The 24,596-nt window shown below is 51.4% G+C and overlaps 1 protein-coding gene across 1 annotated transcript; it reads left to right on the forward strand.

Moving 5' to 3' along the window:
- The first annotated feature begins 13,666 nt into the window (after nt 1-13,666).
- On the forward strand, nt 13,667-15,519 carry LOC123048821 (cis-zeatin O-glucosyltransferase 1-like). Its single transcript, XM_044471849.1, has one exon. The coding sequence runs from the start codon at nt 13,879-13,881 to the stop codon at nt 15,286-15,288; it is 1,410 nt and encodes a 469-aa protein (XP_044327784.1). The 5' UTR covers nt 13,667-13,878; the 3' UTR covers nt 15,289-15,519.
- Nucleotides 15,520-24,596: the final 9,077 nt, after the last annotated feature.

Consider the following 24,596-nt stretch of genomic DNA (forward strand, 5'->3'; position numbering starts at 1 on the left):
GCCTCCCGATGCAGTTCTGGTCCTTGGAGGGGGCAGACGAGGCGTTCGGCGACTTCGGCCGCATCGACCGCCTTGACAGCCGGACCCTGGAGCGAGGCCACACCATGACCTTCGCCTGCTGGCTCTGGACATGGAACGTCGCGCACATCCCCACCACGCGGGCGCTCTGGGTGCTCAAGAGGGGAGCGGGCCGCGTCGACGAGATCAGCGGCTACTCCCCTCCTGATCGTCGCATCCCTCCTCCGCCGGGCGTCCGCCGCTACGACATGCTCATCCACGTGGATCGGATGGAGGACTGGACCCCGCTCTCGCCGCGCTCCTCGCACTCGGGACAGAGCGGGATTCCTTCCTCCTCCGACGATGACGACGATCGCCCCTTTCCACGGACCGAGCCTGGCTCCTGGGCTGCTGGCGTCGAGGACGGCCAGGCCCCGGGGAGGAGGGCGGCTCCGAGGGCGCCGGCTTCCGGATGCAGGGGCGGGCCTCGGGTCGACGATCGCCGCGACCAAGACCGCGACGGCGAGCAAGCTGGGCTGCGGCGCACCTGGAAGGACGCGTTTCTGGGCAACTCTTGCCACGCCAAGGGCAAGGCCACTGACGTCGTCGAGGCCGCTCCCCAGCCACGCAACAAGGCTCCCTCTGATCGTCGCCGTGAAGACCAGACCAAGGACAGAGTCAAGCACAAGAAGGCAAAGGAGGGCTCTGTTCTCAGGGCCACTCCCCCGCTCCCACTCCGACCGCGCGAGCCCGCACGCCAGAGCGCCTCTGAGCCTGACCCGGTGGCCCAGTTTTTCTCCTTCCCTGGCGGGCTCGCCCTCTCCCCTCCGCCTCGTACAGACGTCATGCAGCTGGAGATCGAGAACGCCATGCGCGACGCGCTCACTTCCCCGCTGGCCTTTGAAGATGGCGGCCGCTCGCCGCCCCAAGCTTCGACGCGCCGTGGGGCCGTGGACGGCTTCCCGGAGGACGACATTCTGCCGTGCATCGCCGACCTCGACGCCCCTCTCAGCAGCCCTTGCATCTCCACCCCGGCTCCTGCTGCTGTGGGTTTTCAAGTCGCCGCCATAACCCAGAAGGTTGACTGCCTCCACATCGATGCTGGGCAAGGGAGCACCAGTCAGGCGGGCGGTTCGCCGCATCCGTTCAGCCCCTCTCCGACGGCCATCCTCGACGCCCCGCCCGCTCCGCCCGTCCGGCCACGCTCTTCAGCCCCTCCGAAAAGTGCGGGCCACTTCTGCTCCTTCTCGCCGGAGCGCGCGTCAGGCCGCGTCTGGCTGCACTGTGCCGGTGGCTCAGCGCGCGGCGCTGCGCCTCGTCCAGGAGCTCGGTGGCCTCGGCCCAAAGGATCGGATGACTCCGGCGGCGGCGGCTCTGCTCAAGCGCTTCGATGAGCCTCTGTCCCGTAGCGACATCAAGGCGATCGCAAAGCTCACTGGCCTGGACAGTAAGGCCCTGGAAATCACGGCCGGGATGGCCGGCGCAGATGCTGAGGATGTAGTTTGATCATGTTAGTTTTAGCTACTAGTCTTCGTCGACGACTGGTCTTAAACCAGTTCGAGTTAGGATTAGTCTTCATGTGTAGTCTTCAGTTGGCAGGATCAGTTTGTAGTCATCGCCGGGATTTTGGGTCTATTGGAGGCCGGCGGTGCCCCCTGGATAGATGTAATGTGTGTTGTAACCCCTCTGTTTTATATGTTAGTCGACGAAGCGAACACCACTGTCTCCATGTTTGACACAAATTACAGGATCATGTCGTGGAACGTTAGGGGCCTGAACGCGCCGGCTAGACGATCTGCAGTTAGAGAGGTGGCGCAGGCAAATAAGATTTCAATCCTAAACCTTCAAGAAACTAAATTGGAGACATGGACTCCTGACATGGCTCGCGATGTTGGGGAAATCTTCTGCAAGGCTGCGTCGTGCTTCCGGCAATGGGCAAGAGAGGGGGCGCGGCAATTTTCTGGGACAAGCAGACCGTCGAGATCACGGATCAGATCATCGCTAGTTTCTCCATCACTGCAAGGGTGAAGATCATTAGTACAGGCTGCTCGTTTTGGATGACTACGGTCTACGGCCCGACGGACGACCAACAGAAACCCAACTTTCTGTCGGAACTGGCTGCGGTTGCGCCGCCTGCAACAGAGCCATGGATGCTGAATGGCGATTTCAACATGATATACCAAGCTAGAGACAAAAACAACTGCAACATCAACAGAAGGATGATGGGCCGTTTCCGCAGGGCAATTGACCTCGCCGGGGTGAAAGAGGTCAAATGCAAAAACAGGAGATTTACGTGGAGCAGTGAGAGGGAGGACCCAACTCTTTGCAGTATCGACAAAGTTTTCTGTAACCTGGCATGGGAGGATATGCACCCAAGTTTCGTCCTCATGGCGGCTTCCACTTCGTTCTCTGATCATTGCCCTCTGGTGCTGGCTAATGGAGTTAGGCCTGTCACCAAGGCAAGGTTCAAATTTGAGAACTTTTGGACAGTTTTCCCTCACTTCCAGGAGACAGTGCAGCACGCATGGGAGAGGCCTGTCCGCCACGACTGCTCGTTCGTCAGGATGAAAAAGAAGATGGAAAGAGTAGCGGTGGATCTAAAGGTTTGGAGCAAAAGCTTGTTTGGGGGTGCAAAACTTCAATTCCACATTGCAAACGAGGTTATCATGAGGCTCGACGTGGCGCACGAGGCCAGACCGCTGTCAACTGATGAGCTTCACCTGAGGAAGCAGCTTAAACTGAAGGTTCTCGGGCTGGCAGCAATTGAAAGGGCTCGCAAGAAGCAGGCCTCCAGGATTTCTTGGCTCCGCGCGGGAGATGCCAACTCAAAGTTCTTCCATGCCCGCCTCCTCTCGCGTCGTAGAAAAAATTACATCCACTCCATCAAAAAGGGCGACGCCATTGTCACGGAGCCGCGGGAGAAAGCTCAGCTGGCCTTCGATCACTTCGCCCGCGGCCTTGGCGAATCCCTGCAACGGAGCTGCACGCTTAACTGGGACCTGCTTCAGCTACCAGCCGTCGACCTGCAAGGCATTGATCTACCTTTCTGTGAGCAAGAAATCTGGGCTGCCATCAAGGCATCTCCGACTGAAAAAGCTCTCGGGCCGGATGGTTACACCGGCAAGTTCTTCAGATCATGTTGGCACATTATCAAACAAGATATCATGGCGGTTTTCCAAAAGTTCTACAATCTAGCGGGTGACAACTTTGCTGATCTGAACACTGCCTTCATTGCCTTGCTGCCAAAGAAGGATGGAGCAATAGAGATGGGCCACTTCCGACCGATCAGCCTCATTCATTCCATTGCTAAGCTGATTGCAAAAGTGTTGTCCATGAGGTTGGCGTCTCGACTACAAGACCTGATTTCCCCTGCACAAACGGCGTTCCAGAAGGGGAAATGCTTGCAGGAAAGCTACCAATACGTGCAGGGCTATGTCAGGGCGCTCCATCGGCAGAAAAAAGGGCCCTTCTGTTCAAGCTGGATATTGCAAAAGCTTACGATTCTATCTCCTGGGCTTATCTCCTGGAGCTTATGCAAAAGCTGGGTTTTCCCCCGAGATGGCGTGATTGGATTGCGCTAATGCTATCGTCGGCCTCTTCTTCGGTGCTGCTAAACGGGGAGCCGAGCGATCACTTCTGGCACATGCAAGGATTAAGACAAGGTGACCCCCTCTACCCTCTGCTCTTCATCATCGCAATTGACCCGCTCCACCATCTGCTTGCTGCTGCGTCGGATCTTGGGGTCCTGGCGCCTCTGCCGGGCCGCGGTCCAAGCTTGCGGGTTAGCTTATACGCCGATGACGCAGTTATCTTCGCAAATCCATCTGCTCAGGAGGTGGGCAAGTTGCTTGATCTGTTGGACAGTTTTGGACAAGCCACCGGACTTAAACTAAATCAAAGAAAATCATCAGTTGTTGCAATCTGCTGTGAAGATCTGAATGTGCCGGATTTGCTACAGGGTTTTGGTGGACAGATTGTCAGTTTCCCGATAACTTACCTGGGGCTCCCAATCTCGCCAACTCGCCTCAGAATGGCACATTTCCAATTCCTGATCGATAGATTGAAAGCACGGCTGGCCGGCTGGAAGGGCAAGCTCCTTAATATAGCTAGGAGAAGAGTCCTCGTCAGATGCGTCCTCTCTGCCCTACCAACTTTTGCGATGACTGCACTGAAGATACCAAAGAAAATCCTGAATGAAATGGACAAATCGCGAAGACGCTTCCTATGGGCACAAGACGATGAGCTCTCTGGTGGAAAGTGCAAGGTCTCCTGGGAAAAGGTTTGCTCCCCTCTAGACTGTGGAGGCCTTGGTTTACTAGACCTGCACAAATTCAACCGTGCGCTGAGATTGCGATGGCAGTGGCTCACATGGGCGCGGCCGGATAAGCCTTGGGTTGCCGTGACCCCTACTCCTGACGATCATGAAAGGGCTCTGTTCGGCAAAGCGACATCAATCCATGTTGGCAATGGAAACAAGACCAACTTCTGGAAAGATAGCTGGATCGGTGACGAGCCACTGTCCACAGCCTTCCCTGCTCTGTTCAGTCACGCGAGGCGCAAAAACAGGTCGGTTCGGGTGGCTCTAGCCAATGATCAGTGGATTTCAGATTTGCAACATGGAGATACTGCCGCAATAGCACCTCAGTTTCTACAGATGTGGCGGCTCATTGACGCAGCACGCATTACCATGGCTCCTGACCAAGAAGATGAAATCACTTGGAAGCTCACTCGCGAAGGTACATACACTGCCAAATCGGCTTACCAGATGCAATGTCAGCAGGCCCCTAACTCAGTTTACAACAGCTTCATCTGGAAGGTCTGGGCTCCCAACAAGCTCAAAATGTTCATGTGGCTCCTAGTCAGAGACTGCCTGTGGTGCAATGACAGATTGCAGAGAAGAGGCTGGCCCAATGGCTATTTCTACCCTCTGTGCACCAGAAATTTGGAAACATCTACCCATCTGATTTGGGGCTGCAGCTTCTCGCAACAGGTTTGGGGGAAATGTGCCAGATGGTCGGGCTGCTCTTCGCTCGCACCATACACGAGGTCTCCGCTCAGCTCGGCTCAGACTTGCCAACTCCTCATCAACAAGACTGTTACCGCAAACAGGCGTGGAATCAGAACTCTGGTCATCATGATCGCCTGGGAATTATGGAGGGAAAGAAACCACTGCGTTTTCCGGGCAAAAACACCTCGGGTGGAAGATGTCATCGCGGCGATTAGGACCAATATCGAGCAATGGAGATTGGCCGGAGCCAAATTCATAGAGCCTCCCTTCGGGGACACAATTAGTGAAAATTAGCCTAATCAGAGGGGAGATAGCTGTACTTTTCTAATTTCATCCACTTGATCACTTGATCTACATGTTTCCACTGCTTTCTGCTAAATCAATGAAGCCGGTGATTTGCCGGGTCTTTCAAAAAAAAAAACTGCACGTTTCAAGGAGGTGGCCTGGTTTTACATGAGATTTCTCAATGCATCTGCATCAATTTGTTAGACAAGATTTTCTCGATTTTGTCGTATGATTCTACAGCTTTATGACCAGATTGTGGTTGGTTCGATTTTATTGTTCTGGTTTTATGATTCTGATAGTTTTGATCCTGCCATTTGTGATCTTACCATAGAGTTTTGATCCTGCCATCTCAAAAGTCAAAATACACGTAACTGAAAAGGTTCACTACTGGCAAGTAATCAATGCATTCAACAGTTTCTGTCAAGTGCAGCTTACGACGCAGAGCATTATTTCATCGAAGGGAAATCTTGCTCTAAAATCAGCAAGTGAATCCTTACAGGCGAGAGCATCCCCTTGTTGATTTTATCCCTAAGGCCCTGTTTGGAACGTCGTTTTCCTTCTAAACACACTTGTATAAAAAATACAGGTGTCCGCCCGTCGTTTTAGTTTCCGGTTGGAAATAGCTCTGGGCCGGTAATTTACATCTGTAAGTTATATACACCTGTATAAGATTACATCCATACCAAGCGCGGCCTAAGCGAGATCCTCTGCTTCCATGTCCACGCCTTTGGAACCACGTGCTTGCACTTGTCACACGCTGGATTCTCATACAGGTGTATGTCCTCCGGATTCACCGCCGCTTTCCTGAATCGTCTGTCATAGCTCACGAATTTGCCTTGTGCCTTAAACCCATAGATTTTGAGCACGGCCATATCATGGTGCTTGAAATCAGATGCAGATGGTTCCCACTCCAGTCCCTTGCCCTTCTCCTCGCTAAACCTATACACCTTCCTCCGCTCCGCCGTCACCGCTTCATATGAATGATCCCGCACCATGACGCATAGTTCCTTAAGGGCGGGTGCACCTTCGAGTATGAACATCGTCCAAGCCAGATCACATTCTTCGGAAATGTTAAGCAGATACACAAGCCTTAGTCTGCGGAACACCGGTAACAGTTGTTTTCGACCCTCCGGCTTGACCCAAATTTTCTCACTTTTGAAGTTCAAATGCATGTTGCTTATGGCAGTTTCACCAAGCAGCTCGCTTAACTTGAGCATCCTGTGCCACGAACGGCCGGCATTGATGATTCTAACGGTCAGGAGCAGGGGGACATGGCCGAAACAGAAGGGATCATGTTGAGATGAAAAAACATTAAATTTCACTAGTGTGAGCCTTGGCACCCACGTCAGATCAACCCTCTTAAGACTGCTTCAGGAAATCACCAGCTCGCAGAGTCGCGGGTGTTCCACTTTCAGTAGAGACAGGTGATAGTTCTTTAGATCGGAGTAGGCTAGTAGATCCGGTGAACCTACCTTGTGCAACAGTAGATGAACCCGAGCTGGAGGCCATCGTGGTGCTGGGGCGCACGGCGATGGCAGAGAGTTGGCGAGGTGGAGGTGGAGCTTCCCGTGAGCACCGCGCTAACCCTAGATCGGTAGGGATTGTAGGTGGGGTTGTGGCAGCGATTAACCTCGTGAATAGCGCCCCGGCCCCCACCTCTGTTTATATAGCGCGGGTCACAGGGGCCCACCAACCATGGTTTGGTTGGGCGCCCCCGATCAGGGCGCGAGTCAAGGGCCCGTTCGACCCGTTGGGCTCGAACGGGAGAGAGATCAACCTAACATTCTCCCCCTTGATCTCAACTTTACTTTTAACTTTATACTTTCTAGTTTATCTGTTTCATCACATATTGGTACATAGAGCATGTTTCATCGTCACGGCTTAATTGCCGTTAGAATCATACAACTACAACATACTTTATGTTCAGAAACAAATTCTGTTCCTTTTGGGCCTATCCAGGAATCATAAGGCTTTCCCTTAAACCCATGCCGGCTAAGTGTTCCTTGAACACATTGGGTGGTAAGCCTTTCGTTAGCGGATCCGCAAGCATATCTTTTGTCCTTATATGCTCGAGACTTATAGTTTGATCCTGGATTTTATCTATCACAACATAATACCTTATCTCTATTGTTTTGGCAACATTACTCGACTTGTTGTTGTGAGCGTAAAATACTGCGGGCTGGTTGTCACAGTACATCTTTAGTGGTTTGTGAATACAATCTACCACTTTCAAGTCGGGTACAAATTTCTTTAGCCATATCGCCTGCCCCATGGCTTCGAAGCATGCTATGAATTCTGCATACATCGTGGATGATGCAACTATCGACTGTTTGGAGCTTTTCCACGAAATAGCTCCCCCAGCGAGGGTGAATATGTATCCTGACGTGGATTTTCTATCATCTCTGTCCCCCGCAAAATCTGCGTCTGAATACCCTTTTATCTCTAGGGAATCACTTCTCCTGTATATTAGCATGTAGTCCTTCGTGCCTTGCGCATAATGCAATGCTTTCTTTACCATCTTCAAGTGCTCTAGGCCTGGATTCTCTTGATATCTACCGAGTACCCCGGTGATAAAAACTAAGTCAGGGCGAGTGCACACTTGTGCATACTGTAAGCTGCCAACTGCCGAAGCATATGGTACTGCTTTCATTTGATCGATCTCATACTGGTTCTTGGGACATTGGAATTTCCCAAAACTATCGCCCTTGACTATTGGAGCAGGTGTGGCTTTACTCGCATGCATATTATACTTTTTAAGAACCTTTTCTAAATATGCTTGCTGAGATAGTCCTAAGACTCCATTGTTCCTATCTCGGTGAATTTCTATGCCCAAACCATATGATGCTTCACCAAGATCTGTTATGTCAAAATTTGAGGATAAGTATTTCTTTGTTTCTTGTAGTAGACTAACATCACTTCTAGCAAGCAGGATATCATCCACATACAAGATTAGGAAAATATATTTCCCATTTTTAAACATTGCATAAATGCAATTATCCTCAATATTTTCTTTAAATCCAAAACTTTTAATCGTTTGATTAAACTTTAGATACCACTGCCGAGAGGCTTGTCTTAATCCATAAATGGATTTCTTCAGGCGGCATCCCATATTTTCCTTGCCTTCCATGATAAAACCCTTGGGTTGTTTCATGTAGACCTTTTCTTTTAAATCACCATTCAGAAATGCCGTCTTAACATCCATTTGATGAAACTCTAAATCAAAATGAGCAACTAATGCCATTATGATTCTGAAGGAATCCTTACATGAGACTGGAGAAAATGTCTCATTGTAATCTATCCCTTCTCTTTGTGTAAATCCTTTTGCCACGAGTCGTGCTTTATACTTTTCTATATTCCCTTTAGAGTCATACTTAATTTTGTAGACCCATTTACAGCCTACTGTTTTGGCTCCTTTGGGAATTTCCTCTAAGTCCCAAACATCTTTGGAACTCATCGATTTCATCTCGTCTTCCATTGCCTTCATCCACTTTGATGAATGAGGGCTACTCATGGCTTCTTCATATGAGGTGGGATATTTTTCCATATGAACCATTTCTGTGTTATAAACTTTAAAGTCAGTAGAAATAGCTTTCTTGGTCTTGTAGGCCTTCTAAGGGCCTCAGCTTCTGGCACATTTTGTGCCTCAACTTCTGGCACTTCTTCTAAAATTTGCTGTTGCACCTCCCTTTCATGCTCAACAACGGGTTCAGTCGGCTCCTGGCGGACAGGTTCCGGGTCTTCCCCCATAGCTGTCATGGGTGGAGTTGCAACTGGTAGTGAGAAAAATGGCTCATGAATCATCGGATTAGGTGCATGCACCCTCTTCTCCTCAAGATCAATTTTCCGAGCTACCAAGCTCCCCCTCATCATTTCGTCCTCTAAGAAGACTGCATGCCTCGTTTCTACAAACTTTGTATATCTGTCAGGGCAGTAGAAACGAAAACCTTTTGATCTGTCTGGATAGCCAATGAAATGGCAACTTACTGTTTTGGGATCTAACTTTGCAATGTTTGGATTAAACATTTTGGCCTCAGCAAGGCACCCCCACACCCTGAAGTGTTGTAGGGAGGGCATCCTTCCTGTCCATAGCTCGTACGGTGTTTTGGGCACCGACTTGCTTGGTACTCTATCGAGAATGTGAATGGTGGTTTTAAGCGCCTCCATCCATAATCCCAATGGCAAGTTGGAATAACTCATCATGCTGCGCACCATATCCATAAGTGTACGGTTGCGCCTTTCAGCTACTCCATTCTTTTCTCTCAGAGTGGGATACATTAAAAGCACATGAGTTATCATATTTTTCTCTTGCCAGAATTTCTCCCGCCATACGGGATTTTTGACATAATATTATGTCAGCTTTACCCCGTTACGCAGGTATTTTCCCAGACTTTTTCCGCCATGCAGGTTTTATCATAATCATCTTTTCCCGCCATGCGGGTAATTCCCTGTAAGGGAACATAAATGCCAGAATTGGCACTTTTGACTGCATATTCAATCATCAAATTTAAGAATAAATCTGAATGCTCTTTGACACACATGCTTGATCCGACGTTGGTCAAATTAAACACGCATGTTACTTTTTTCATCTCAAATCATGTTGACTGAAAAAACTTCTTCATAGAGAGTACATGAAAGACATTCATCAACCAAGACTCTGAATGATCTATCTCTTTTCTTTTTATGCCATTCTTTAGAGAGAACATACTCCCTCACGTTATGACTTTTCTTGGTCATCTTTTGGGTCACAAGTACCCAGCCATTCGCTTTCACGAATGAAAGCATGCAAAACTTTTAGTCTGAGAAAACTTAGCCAATAATCAATAATGATGGGCATAAAAAATAACCCTATGTTGGTCTGGTTAAAAGAAATGCACATTAAACTTTTGAAACTTTCTTTTATATTCTAAATCACCATTGTGGCAGAATTAGAATAAACATCATCCTTATACATTAATTCCATATCACCGTTGGGCGGAAATGGAAATAATGCATATAACTTATAAACAATGTGATGATAGTATATCTATTAAACAACTTTGCTAAGAATTAATCTTCACCATCAACTTTATTGCAGCGGGAACAAGCAATATACATTTCTCTAGTTCAAGAGCATTTCTTGATCTTTATCCGTTCTCTAAAAAATTGATCACTTTGATACCAAATTTATCAGAGATTTAAACTTTGAACATAAGACTCATAGAATTATAGCACTGTTATCATCAACGTTGGTCAGAAAATAACAATACCATATTTTTAACTTTAAAACAAATATCTTTTCCTTTGTCATAGCGGAAACTATCTGCATCTTATTTCACGCACAGGGGAAAAACATTGCTTAGAGCATTTCTTCCAATTAAACTTTCCCGTTGGTTCCAATTTAATTGCAGGATAAAACTTTTACTTTGCAACGGAAACTTTACAATATTCTATTCAAAAAAACAATCTGTACTCTTTTACTCTCTAAGCAATTTTAACCAGTTGGTTAAAACATGCATTACAGAAGCAACAATTTAATCTTTTACTTTAATTCTATTCACTTTTAAAAGAGCACTTTTATTTTAAAAAATAAAACATGATCATGTTATTAACAACGTTGGTCATAAAAATAACATAATCATATTCATTTTAATAATTACTTTAACATGCTCTTAAAAACATAATTCTATCTAAACTTTTATTTCTTTGTAAAAGAGCACTATTAATTATTTACGCAGCGGAAAATCATGAATAAAAATTCACGAACTTTTACTCTTTACAGAAACTTTTTCTTTGACAGAATAAAAAATTAGGAACTTTTTAATTTTCTTTATAAAATTCATGAACATTTATTTTCTGAAAATTTTCTTTTTGCATTTTCAGAAACTTTTTCTGTCACTTTTCTATTTTCTAGACAAAATTTTCGTTGGAAAAAATTGCATAGGAAAGCTATTTAAAATCTGCCCAGAAACTGGACAAAATCTACAGCAGCAATGGCGTGCGGCTAAGGCCTCGGCCCAGCGCGCGGCCCAGTCGGCCTGGACCCAGCGCGCCCGCGGCGGCTGGCACGGCCCAGCGGCGACTGCGCCCGGAGCTGGCGGCCTCGGCCCAGCTCGCGCCTTCTCTTTCGGCCCAGTGGCCCGCAGCGGCTGAGCTAGGGTTTCGCTCGTGGTCGTCCGATCTGATCGGACGGTCCAGCGCCCTTTTAGCTGGATCAAAACTGCCTCCCCCTCGCGCGCAGCTTGCCTCTCAGCCTCTCGCTCCCGTCCTCTCTGTCGCGCCGCTCTCGCCCGCTCGGGGCAGAGCTCACTTCACTGGCCACCGGCCAGCCGCCGACGGCAAGTCTGCCCGGCGCGGCGCACTCTTTCTCTTCCCTCTTTCGTTTCCTCCCTCCAACTTCCCTTTTCTGTTGCAGAGAGGACTAGGGGCGAGCCCTTCCTTTGATTTGTCGCTTTGTCCCAAACGCGTGGGCATCGCGCCGCGCCCAGGGCGCCGGCGACGGCGTCGACCGGCCACCGCGCCGCGCGGGCCTCCTTTTCCCTACGCCCTCCGTTCCTCCCTGCACCCTCCTGTAACAGAGAGAGAGAGAGAGAGAGGCGGGGCTGAGCCTTCCTTTGCTCCACTACGCGCGACGGCGCCGGTGGAGGAGCTTCGCCCCGGCCGCTGGCAACGGCATCAAAACCACCGCGCCGCGCGAGCCTGGGCTCCTGCCATCTATTCCACCCCTTCCTTGTTTCTCTGTTTCTCCACCACCCACTTATCCTCTCTGTGTTCACCGAGGACAACGACGGCGTGAAGCAGCGGTGCCCCCTCTGTCCCCCTTGCCGGTGTGCGCGAGCTCCCGTGGGAGAGCGCGCCGCCGTCAAGCGGTGCGGTGGTGGTGCCCTTTTGCCCCCTTGGGGAGGCTGTGTTCTTCTTCCCCGCACCTCGGCTTGCCGATGCGTGTGGGGATCGAGAGGAACGGCGCGGCCTTGCGGCGGCGTGATTTCTTTGCCCTTTGCCCCTATTGTTCTTTTAGGGTTAGGGTTCTTTTGGGGGGGGGTCTCTTTTCTTTTTCTTTTTCTGTTGTTGTTTCTTTGTACCGAAATCAAACTAGCCCGATCTGGCTGATACCATTGATAGTTCTTTAGATCGGAGTAGGCTAGTAGATCCGGTGAACCTACCTTGTGTAGCAGTAGATGAACCCAGCTCTTTAGATCGGAGTAGGCTAGTAGATCCGGTGAACCTACCTTGTGTAGCAGTAGATGAACCCGAGCTGGAGGCCATCGTGGTGCTGGGGCGCACGGCGATGGCAGAGTTGGCGAGGTGGAGGTGGAGCTTCCCGTGAGCACCGCGCTAACCCTAGATCGGTAGGGATTGTAGGTGGGGTTGTGGCAGCGATTAACCCCGTGAATAGCGCCCCGGCCCCCACCTCTGTTTATATAGCGCGGGTCACAGGGGCCCACCAACCATGGTTTGGTTGGGCGCCCTCGATCAGGGCGCGAGTCAAGGGCCCGTTCGATCCGTTGGGCTCGAACGGGAGAGAGATCAACCTAACAACAGGAACTCCAGCTGATTGCATATGCTGAAAATCTTGCGGAAGTCCGATTCGCCTAGCCACAAACTGTCTAGCGTAAGAAGTGCAAGACGACCAAATGTTTCTGGATACGTATCGAAGAATGTCATGAACTGCCTCTCATAAGCGAGCATGGCATCATTGGTAAGTATCTACGCACCTTCGTCAAGATAGCAACTGCCCGGCCGATGCAAGTGGACTCATCTCCCAGGTAGAATCGCATGCACATCAGGTCAATGGTGTGTGGACCTCCACCCCTATTTTGCAGTGGCATTGGCCCAGATTTTATCACCCATGGTTAGTTCTCTTCATCTGTTATTGGCTTCCCATAAGGTAGGGCATCCAGCCTGGCTACTCACAAAACTAATATACACCATCGAGGAGACGACATTGTCTAAGTTGCTTCCAATGTCATTGTCATCATTCCTCCCAACACAAGCGCTTCTGACTTCACCACAACGACACCTTAAGACCTCTTCGAACGAACGAGACACGAGAACCCTGCTGCCTTGTGCCAAACAGCCGACCAAACATATTGAGGACCAGACAGCTCCGACTTCGGCCATAAGTCTTGTATAGGAGAAAGAAGATCATTGCCGCCGCATGGCCCCGTGACACAGCTCCGACTTCACGTTTAGGACGTATCGATTTGGCTATCTGCCCGGTAATTGGCATTGACAAATTTAGAGCTCGGGGCAGAATGCATCTCAGCATGAAGACGTTGGAACCACGGAGAAAATTGGGCCAGCCCGGTATAACAGCAGAATCTAACCCGAAGAAAGTTTTTCTTATTCTTTTATTTAGGGAACCTGAACGAAGATAATGTATACGAATGTTGCAGAGTAATCTTTGTAATTTTAGGTGGAAATTCGAGAATCTGGTAAGAGTTCATCACATCTGAACAACAAGAACCGACGACGCAATAATTTAATCTGGCGTCACGCTGCGACTAGTGCGCCTCCTCTCCTACCAGTGAAGTTTCTATCGTTTCCACAGAGTCAAAAGCGAGCCTGTGAGCCGCGCCGCCGCTGCATTCCGATCTGGATCACCCGCGGCGATGGAACCCCTTCCCCTCGCCGTCGTGACGGTGCCGTTCCCGGCGCAGGGCCACCTGAACCAGCTCCTGCACCTCTCGCTGCTGCTCGCGGGGCGGGGGGTCCCGGTGCACTTCGCCGCGCCGGAGCCGTACCTCCGGGAGGCCCGCGCGCGCGTGCACGGCTGGGACGCCGGCTCCCTCCTCGCCCTCCGCTTCCGCGCCCTCGACGTCCCGGCGCACGCGTCCCCGGACCCCGACCCCTCCTCGCCGTTCCCCACGCACATGCAGCCCCTGTTCGAGGCCTTCTGCGACGGCGGCGCCGCCCGGGCCTCGCTGGCCGCGGTCCTGCAGGAGCTCTCGGCGTCCCACCGCCGCGTCGTGGTCCTGCACGACCGCATGGCGGCGTTCGCGGCCGGCGAGGCCGCGCGGCTGCCCAACGGGGAGGCGCTCGGGGTGCACTGCCTCGCCGCGTCCTACAACGTCGGGTGGATGGACCCCGGCCACCGCCTCCTGCGGGAGCACGGGATGGTGTTCCACCCGGCCGACGCCTGCGCGACCAAGGACTTCGTGGCGCTCGCCAAGCGGATGGGCCAGGAGCGCCGCCGCGCGCCCGGCTCCGGCATGGTCGTGAACACCTGCCGCGCGCTCGAGGGCGAGTTCCTCGACGTGCTCGCGGCCCAGAGCGCCTCCTCCTCCGACGGCCACACGCTGTTCGCCATCGGGCCTCTGAACCCGGTGCTGCCCGCCACCGATGCCGCCGCGGCCGCACAGGCTCCGGCGGAGCGACACGAGTGCCTGGAATGGCTCGACAGGCAGCCGCCGTCGTCGGTGCTGTACATTTCGTTCGGCACGACGTCGTCTCTCCGGGCAGAGCAGGTCAGGGAGCTGGCCGCAGCGCTGCGCGACAGCAACCAGCGGTTCGTTTGGGTGCTGCGCGACGCCGACCGGGCGGACATGCGCGAGTCCGGCGGCGCGCGCGGGCTCGCGGCAGCGGCGGCAGCCCTGCTCGGCGACGCGGCGGCTCAGGGGACGGGCGTGGTGGTCACCGGGTGGGCGCCGCAGCTGGAGATCCTGGCGCACGGCGCGACGGCGGCGTTCATGAGCCACTGCGGGTGGAACTCGACGGTGGAGGGGCTGAGCCACGGGAAGGCCATCCTGGCGTGGCCGATGCACAGCGACCAGCCATGGGATGCGGAGCTAGTGTGCAAGTACCTCGGGGCCGGCGTCCTCGTGCGGCCGTGGGAGGAGCGCGGGGACGTCACGCCGGCGGCCGCCATCCGCGGGGCCATCGAAAGGGTGATGCGCTCGGAGGAAGGGGCGACGGTCCGGGAGAGGGCGAGGGCGCTCGGGGAGGCCGTTCGCGCCGCCGTGGCCGACGGGGGGTCGTCGCGCCGGGAACTGGACGACCTCGTCGCGTACGTGACGAGGTGACCGATCGACCCCGCCTCGACGGCGCCGACGATTGATGCGCGGCTCATCGCTGCATGTGGAGCTAAAAATTCTTTGGCTGTTTATAAGCAGTTTTTTTTCATGTCACAGAAAAGATTACTCTTTTCTTTCAAAAATGCCTAAAGTCATACTCCCTCCGTTTCTAAATACAAGTTTTTTAACAGATTCCATTATAGACCACATACGAAGCCAAGTGAGTGAACATATACTTAAAAGACGTCTATATACATCCAAATGTAGTCTGTAGAGTGGAATCTTTATAAAGACTTACGTTGGTGTCTACCCCTTGCCCTAGCTCTCTCCGTCTCTCACTTGGCTCTCCCACTCACATGACAGAAGAAGAAGAAGAAAAGGAATACACAGAGGACACGGTGGAGTTTCCGGCTCACGTACGCCCCGCCGCACGAACGGCGAAATTTCCCCGACCTCATACTCGACTCCATAGGCTACGGTTCCAACGATCGACTCGAGGCTTCTATAACCGGGCCTGCGCTGGGCACGACCCACGCGCTCCCACCCTTGCTGGCGCCCCGATCGGCCCGCTCCGCTCGCGGCCACCTCGCGCACGAATGCGCACGGCTCGCGGTGAGCCCGCAGCGATCACGTCCGCCTCGCGATCCCTTAACCACCTGGACCTAGTCCTACTCCAGCCCGATGGATGCGCACACGCACGCACACCACCGAGCTACGCACGCACAGACGCACGCAACCTGGACACTAGTCAGACACACCCCAAACCATGGCCAGACTACACATAAGTCGGACCATGGCCATACAATGGTCAGACTATGCCTAGTCTATGACTCACGCCACCACAGACTATACCCGACACGCCCAGCTCGTGCACGCACACGCTCTGGACATAGTCGCCGTGGCTTATTGCCCATCATTCACCCCCTAAGCCACGGCGTCACCGCACGACCTGCCTAGGAGCCCTGGCTCGTCGTCGTCACCGTCGTCTTGATCGCCTTCATCCAATGCCACCACGCGCCGTCTGCTCACCGCGCCCGGGCCGCGGTTGCCGCATCGCCCGACGCCGAAGTTGCATGCCACCATCACGCCTGGACTCGCCGCGCGTCGCCGTGGCCACGCGCTCCCCGCGAACCGCAGCCGCGCAGCCCGGCCTTCCACGCCCGCCGTGCTCACCGCCGTCAATGCCTCCACTTCCCAGCGGCGTCACACCGCCATAGGCCTCCGGAAACTAAACGGCTCTGATGCCAATTGTTGGTGTCTACCCCTTGCCCTAGCTCTCTCTCTGTCTCTCACCTGGCTCTCCCTCTCTCTTGCTGCACTCACATGACAGAAGAAGAAGAAGAAGAAAAGGAATACACAGAGGACACGGTGGAGTTTCCGGCGCACGTACGCCCCGCCGCACTAACGGCGAAATTTCCCTGAGCTCATACTCGACTCCATAGGCCACGGTTACAACGATCGACTCGAGGCTTTTATAACCGGGCCTGCGCTGGGCACGACCCACGCGCTCCCACCCTTGCTGGCGCCCCGATCGGCCCGCTCCGCTCGCGACCACCTCGCGCACGAATGCGACGGCTCGCGGTGAGCCCGCAACGATCATGCCCGCCTTGCGATCCCTTAACCACCTGGACCTAGTCCTACTCCAGCCCGATGGATGCGCACACGCATGCACACCACCGAGCTACGCACGCACAGACGCACGCAACCTGGACACTAGTCAGACACACCCCAAACCATGGCCAGACTACACACAAGTCGGACCATGGCCATACAATGGTTAGACTATGCCTAGTCTATGACTCACGCCACCACAGACTACACCCGACACGCCCAGCTCGTGCACGCACACACTCTGGACGTAGTCGCCGTGGCTTATTGCCCATCAACTTATACTCCCTAGGACAAGTATTTCCGGACGGAGGAAGTATTTAGGAACGGATGAATATATTAAGTGTCATAGTTCTTCGCAAATCGCAACAATGAAGAAGAAAACATTGATAAGGCCTTGTAGAAACTTTAAAGACCATGAAAGCAGCCAAATCCAGATGTATCAACGGGGAACCTAAACCGACAGGATCCCGAAGACCCGCCGAAGACACAGCTTCACCTCCGCAGATGATAAGCACATCAACGTAACGGGAAAATGTCAGGAAGAATATTTTTCCTGCATTATAGCAATGTCGCCGTCTCGATGCTCCAAACCAAACTTCAAGACTCTCTAATATATATATATATATATATATATATATATATATATATATATATATATATATATATATATATATATAACAGCCACTCGAGCATACATGCCGTTGCACGATAGGTCTCTATCTAATGTCGAGCTAGCTGCCGTCCATGACCATGCCACCGACTCCCTCTTCTAGGATGACCCAGTCAGGCTGGGTTGCCATTCGGCCATTGAAGATCACCGCACTGGATCTCCAACACCGTCTGACAAAGACCGCCACTCGAGCATACATCTCCTTCGCCATTCCACCGCAGCCCTCCACAAAGCACGCGCGCGATCAGGACCTCCTCGTTGCTCTACGGCCTTCGCCCGGCAACACGGCACCAACCTCTCTCCACGAAACATTTTTTGTCCTGGTTAGGGGATGCTTGATTAGATAGAGAAGGGGGGAAAACTATACACGTGATTAGATCTGATTTTTTTGTGCTAAACTTGTAAGAAAATTTTCCGTGCCTCAAATATATTCCATAACGGCGAGAAATTATCTAAGGGGGTAGGAACAAAATTGGTTTGTGAATACTGTAATCCTAGATACTTTTTCTACAAATTTATGCTATACTAGTTTAGACAAAGTTTAGACGACTGATGCCAATTGTTGGTGTCTACCCCTTGCCCTAGCTCTCTCTCTGTCTCTCACCTGGCTCTCCCTCTCTCTTGCTGCACTCACATGACAGAAGAAGAAGAAGAAAAGGAATACACAGAGGACACGGTGGAGTTTCCGGCGCACGTACGCCCCGCCGCACGAACGACGAAATTTCCCCGAGCTCATACTCGACTCCATAGGCCACGGTTACAACGATCGACTCGAGGCTTTTATAACCGGGCCTGCGCTGGGCACGACCCACGCGCTCCCACCCTTGCTGGCGCCCCGATCGGCCCGCTCCGCTCGCGGCCACCTCGCGCACGAATGCGACGGCTCGTGGTGAGCCCGCAGCGATCATGCCCGCCTTGCGATCCCTTAACCACCTGGACCTAGTCCTACTCCAGCCCGATGGATGCGCACACGCACGCACACCACCGAGCTACGCACGCACAGACGCACGCAACCTGGACACTAGTCAGACACACCCCAAACCATGGCCAGACTACACACAAGTCGGACCATGGCCATACAATGGTTGGACTATGCCTAGTCTATGACTCACGCCACCACAGACTACACCCGACACGCCCAGCTCGTGCACGCACACACTCTGGACGTAGTCGCCGTGGCTTATTGCCCATCAACTTATACTCCCTAGGACAAGTATTTCCGGACGGAGGAAGTATTTAGGAACGGATGAATATATTAAGTGTCATAGTTCTTCGCAAATCGCAACAATGAAGAAGAAAACATTGATAAGGCCTTGTAGAAACTTTAAAGACCATGAAAGCAGCCAAATCCAGATGTATCAACGGGGAACCTAAACCGACAGGATCCCGGAAGACCCGCCGAAGACACAGCTTCACCTCCGCAGATGATTAGCACATCAACGGAACGGGAAAATGTCAGGAAGAATATTTTTCCTGCATTATAGCAATGTCGCCGTCTCGATGCTCCAAACCAAACTTCAAGACTCTCTAATATATATATATATACATATATATATATATATATATATATATATATATATATATATATATATATATATATATATATATATAACAGCCACTCGAGCATACATGCCGTTGCACGATAGGTCTCTATCTAATGTCGAGCTAGCTGCCGTCCATGACCATGCACCGATTCCCTCTTCTAGGATGACCCAGTCAGGCTGGGTTGCCATTCGGCCATTGAAGATCACCGCACTGGATCTCCAACACCGTCTGACAAAGACCGCCACTCGAGCATACATCTCCTTCGCCATTCCACCGCAGCCCTCCACAAAGCACGCGCGCGATCAGGACCTCTTCGTTGCTCTACGGCCTTCGCCCGGCAACACGGCACAAACCTCTCTCCACGAAACATTTTTTGTCCTGGTTAGGGGATGCTTGATTAGATAGAGAAGGGGGGAAAACTATACACGTGATTAGATCTGATTTTTTTGTGCTAAACTTGTAAGAAAATTTTCCGTCCCTCAAATATATTCCATAACGGCGAGAAATTATCTAAGGGGGTAGGAACAAAATTGGTTTGTGAATACTGTAATCCTAGATACTTTTTCTACAAATTTATGCTATACTAGTTTAGACAAAGTTTAGACGACTGATGCCAATTGTTGGTATCTACCCCTTGCCCTAGCTCTCTCTCTGTCTCTCACCTGGCTCTCCCTCTCTCTTGCTGCACTCACATGACAGAAGAAGAAGAAGAAAAGGAATACACAGAGGACACGGTGGAGTTTCCGGCGCACGTACGCCCCGCCGCACGAACGACGAAATTTCCCCGAGCTCATACTCGACTCCATAGGCCACGGTTACAACGATCGACTCGAGGCTTTTATAACCGGGCCTGCGCTGGGCACGACCCACGCGCTCCCACCCTTGCTGGCGCCCCGATCGGCCCGCTCCGCTCGCGGCCACCTCGCGCACGAATGCGACGGCTCGTGGTGAGCCCGCAGCGATCATGCCCGCCTTGCGATCCCTTAACCACCTGGACCTAGTCCTACTCCAGCCCGATGGATGCGCACACGCACGCACACCACCGAGCTACGCACGCACAGACACACGCAACCTGGACACTAGTCAGACACACCCCAAACCATGGCCAGACTACACACAAGTCGGACCATGGCCATACAATGGTTGGACTATGCCTAGTCTATGACTCACGCCACCACAGACTACACCCGACACGCCCAGCTCGTGCACGCACACACTCTGGACGTAGTCGCCGTGGCTTATTGCCCATCAACTTATACTCCCTAGGACAAGTATTTCCGGACGGAGGAAGTATTTAGGAACGGATGAATATATTAAGTGTCATAGTTCTTCGCAAATCGCAACAATGAAGAAGAAAACATTGATAAGGCCTTGTAGAAAACTTTAAAGACCATGAAAGCAGCCAAATCCAGATGTATCAACGGGGAACCTAAACCGATAGGATCCCGGAAGACCCGCCGAAGACACAGCTTCACCTCCGCAGATGATTAGCACATCAACGGAACGGGAAAATGTCAGGAAGAATATTTTTCCTGCATTATAGCAATGTCGCCGTCTCGATGCTCCAAACCAAACTTCAAGATTCTCTAATATATATATATATATATATATATATATATATATATATATATATATATATATATATATAACAGCCACTCGAGCATACATGCCGTTGCACGATAGGTCTCTATCTAATGTCGAGCTAGCTGCCGTCCATGACCATGCACCGACTCCCTCTTCTAGGATGACCCAGTCAGGCTGGGTTGCCATTCGGCCATTGAAGATCACCGCACTGGATCTCCAACACCGTCTGACAAAGACCGCCACTCGAGCATACATCTCCTTCGCCATTCCAACCGCAGCCCTCCACAAAGCACGCGCGCGATCAGGACCTCCTCGTTGCTCTACGGCCTTCGCCCGGCAACACGGCACCAACCTCTCTCCACGAAACATTTTTTGTCCTGGTTAGGGGATGCTTGATTAGATAGAGAAGGGGGGAAAACTATACACGTGATTAGATCTGATTTTTTTGTGCTAAACTTGTAAGAAAATTTTCCGTGCCTCAAATATATTCCATAACGGCGAGAAATTATCTAAGGGGTAGGAACAAAATTGGTTTGTGAATACTGTAATCCTAGATACTTTTTCTACAAATTTATGCTATACTAGTTTAGACAAAGTTTAGACGACTGATGCCAATTGTTGGTGTCTACCCCTTGCCCTAGCTCTCTCTCTGTCTCTCACCTGGCTCTCCCTCGCTCTTGCTGCACTCACATGACAGAAGAAGAAGAAGAAAAGGAATACACAGAGGACACGGTGGAGTTTCCGGCGCACGTACGCCCCGCCGCACGAACGACGAAATTTCCCCGAGCTCATACTCGACTCCATAGGCCACGGTTACAACGATCGACTCGAGGCTTTTATAACCGGGCCTGCGCTGGGCACGACCCACGCGCTCCCACCCTTGCTGGCGCCCCGATCGGCCCGCTCCGCTCGCGACCACCTCGCGCACGAATGCGACGGCTCGCGGTGAGCCCGCAACGATCATGCCCGCCTTGCGATCCCTTAACCACCTGGACCTAGTCCTACTCCAGCCCGATGGATGCGCACACGCACGCACACCACCGAGCTACGCACGCACAGACGCACGCAACCTGGACACTAGTCAGACACACCCCAAACCATGGCCAGACTACACACAAGTCGGACCATGGCCATACAATGGTTAGACTATGCCTAGTCTATGACTCACGCCACCACAGACTACACCCGACACGCCCAGCTCGTGCACGCACACACTCTGGACGTAGTCGCCGTGGCTTATTGCCCATCAACTTATACTCCCTAGGACAAGTATTTCCGGACGGAGGAAGTATTTAGGAACGGATGAATATATTAAGTGTCATAGTTCTTCGCAAATCGCAACAATGAAGAAGAAAACATTGATAAGGCCTTGTAGAAACTTTAAAGACCATGAAAGCAGCCAAATCCAGATGTATCAACGGGGAACCTAAACCGACAGGATCCCGAAGACCCGCCGAAGACACAGCTTCACCTCCGCAGATGATAAGCACATCAACGGAACGGGAAAATGTCAGGAAGAATATTTTTCCTGCATTATAGCAATGTCGCCGTCTCGATGCTCCAAACCAAACTTCAAGACTCTCTAATATATATATATATACATATATATATATATATATATATATATATATATATATATATATATATATATATATATATATATATATATATATATAACAGCCACTCGAGCATACATGCCGTTGCACGATAGGTCTCTATCTAATGTCGAGCTAGCTGCCGTCCATGACCATGCACCGACTCCCTCTTCTAGGATGACCCAGTCAGGCTGGGTTGCCATTCGGCCATTGAAGATCACCGCACTGGATCTCCAACACCGTCTGACAAAGACCGCCACTCGAGCATACATCTCCTTCGCCATTCCACCGCAGCCCTCCACAAAGCACGCGCGCGATCAGGACCTCCTCGTTGCTCTACGGCCTTCGCCCGGCAACACGGCACCAACCTCTCTCCACGAAACATTTTTTGTCCTGGTTAGGGGATGCTTGATTAGATAGAGAAGGGGGGAAAACTATACACGTGATTAGATCTGATTTTTTTGTGCTAAACTTGTAAGAAAATTTTCCGTGCCTCAAATATATTCCATAACGGCGAGAAATTATCTAAGGGGGTAGGAACAAAATTGGTTTGTGAATACTGTAATCCTAGATACTTTTTCTACAAATTTATGCTATACTAGTTTAGACAAAGTTTAGACGACTGATGCCAATTGTTGGTGTCTACCCCTTGCCCTAGCTCTCTCTCTGTCTCTCACCTGGCTCTCCCTCTCTCTTGCTGCACTCACATGACAGAAGAAGAAGAAGAAAAGGAATACATAGAGGACACGGTGGAGTTTCCGGCGCACGTACGCCCCGCCGCACGAACGACGAAATTTCCCCGAGCTCATACTCGACTCCATAGGCCACGGTTACAACGATCGACTCGAGGCTTTTATAACCGGGCCTGCGCTGGGCACGACCCACGCGCTCCCACCCTTGCTGGCGCCCCGATCGGCCCGCTCCGCTCGCGGCCACCTCGCGCACGAATGCGACGGCTCGTGGTGAGCCCGCAGCGATCATGCCCGCCTTGCGATCCCTTAACTACCTGGACCTAGTCCTACTCCAGCCCGATGGATGCGCACACGCACGCACACCACCGAGCTACGCACGCACAGACGCACGCAACCTGGACACTAGTCAGACACACCCCAAACCATGGCCAGACTACACACAAGTCGGACCATGGCCATACAATGGTTAGACTATGCCTAGTCTATGACTCACGCCACCACAGACTACACCCGACACGCCCAGCTCGTGCACGCACACACTCTGGACGTAGTCGCCGTGGCTTATTGCCCATCAACTTATACTCCCTAGGACAAGTATTTCCGGACGGAGGAAGTATTTAGGAACGGATGAATATATTAAGTGTCATAGTTCTTCGCAAATCGCAACAATGAAGAAGAAAACATTGATAAGGCCTTGTAGAAACTTTAAAGACCATGAAAGCAGCCAAATCCAGATGTATCAACGGGGAACCTAAACCGACAGGATCCCGGAAGACCCGCCGAAGACACAGCTTCACCTCCGCAGATGATTAGCACATCAACGGAACGGGAAAATGTCAGGAAGAATATTTTTCCTGCATTATAGCAATGTCGCCGTCTCGATGCTCCAAACCAAACTTCAAGACTCTCTAATATATATATATATATATATATATATATATATATAACAGCCACTCGAGCATACATGCCGTTGCACGATAGGTCTCTATCTAATGTCGAGCTAGCTGCCGTCCATGACCATGCACCGACTCCCTCTTCTAGGATGACCCAGTCAGGCTGGGTTGCCATTCGGCCATTGAAGATCACCGCACTGGATCTCCAACACCGTCTGACAAAGACCGCCACTCGAGCATACATCTCCTTCGCCATTCCACCGCAGCCCTCCACAAAGCACGTGCGCGATCAGGACCTCTTCGTTGCTCTACGGCCTTCGCCCGGCAACACGGCACCAACCTCTCTCCACGAAACATTTTTTGTCCTGGTTAGGGGATGCTTGATTAGATAGAGAAGGGGGGAAAACTATACACGTGATTAGATCTGTTTTTTTGTGCTAAACTTGTAAGAAAATTTTCCGTGCCTCAAATATATTCCATAACGGCGAGAAATTATCTAAGGGGGTAGGAACAAAATTGGTTTGTGAATACTGTAATCCTAGATACTTTTTCTACAAATTTATGCTATACTAGTTTAGACAAAGTTTAGACGACTGATGCCAATTGTTGGTGTCTACCCCTTGCCCTAGCTCTCTCTCTGTCTCTCACCTGGCTCTCCCTCTCTCTTGCTGCACTCACATGACAGAAGAAGAAGAAGAAGAAAAGGAATACACAGAGGACACGGTGG

This window comes from Triticum aestivum, chromosome 2D, assembly GCF_018294505.1.
Source record: "Triticum aestivum cultivar Chinese Spring chromosome 2D, IWGSC CS RefSeq v2.1, whole genome shotgun sequence".
In the NCBI taxonomy this organism is placed as follows: Eukaryota; Viridiplantae; Streptophyta; class Magnoliopsida; order Poales; family Poaceae; genus Triticum; species Triticum aestivum.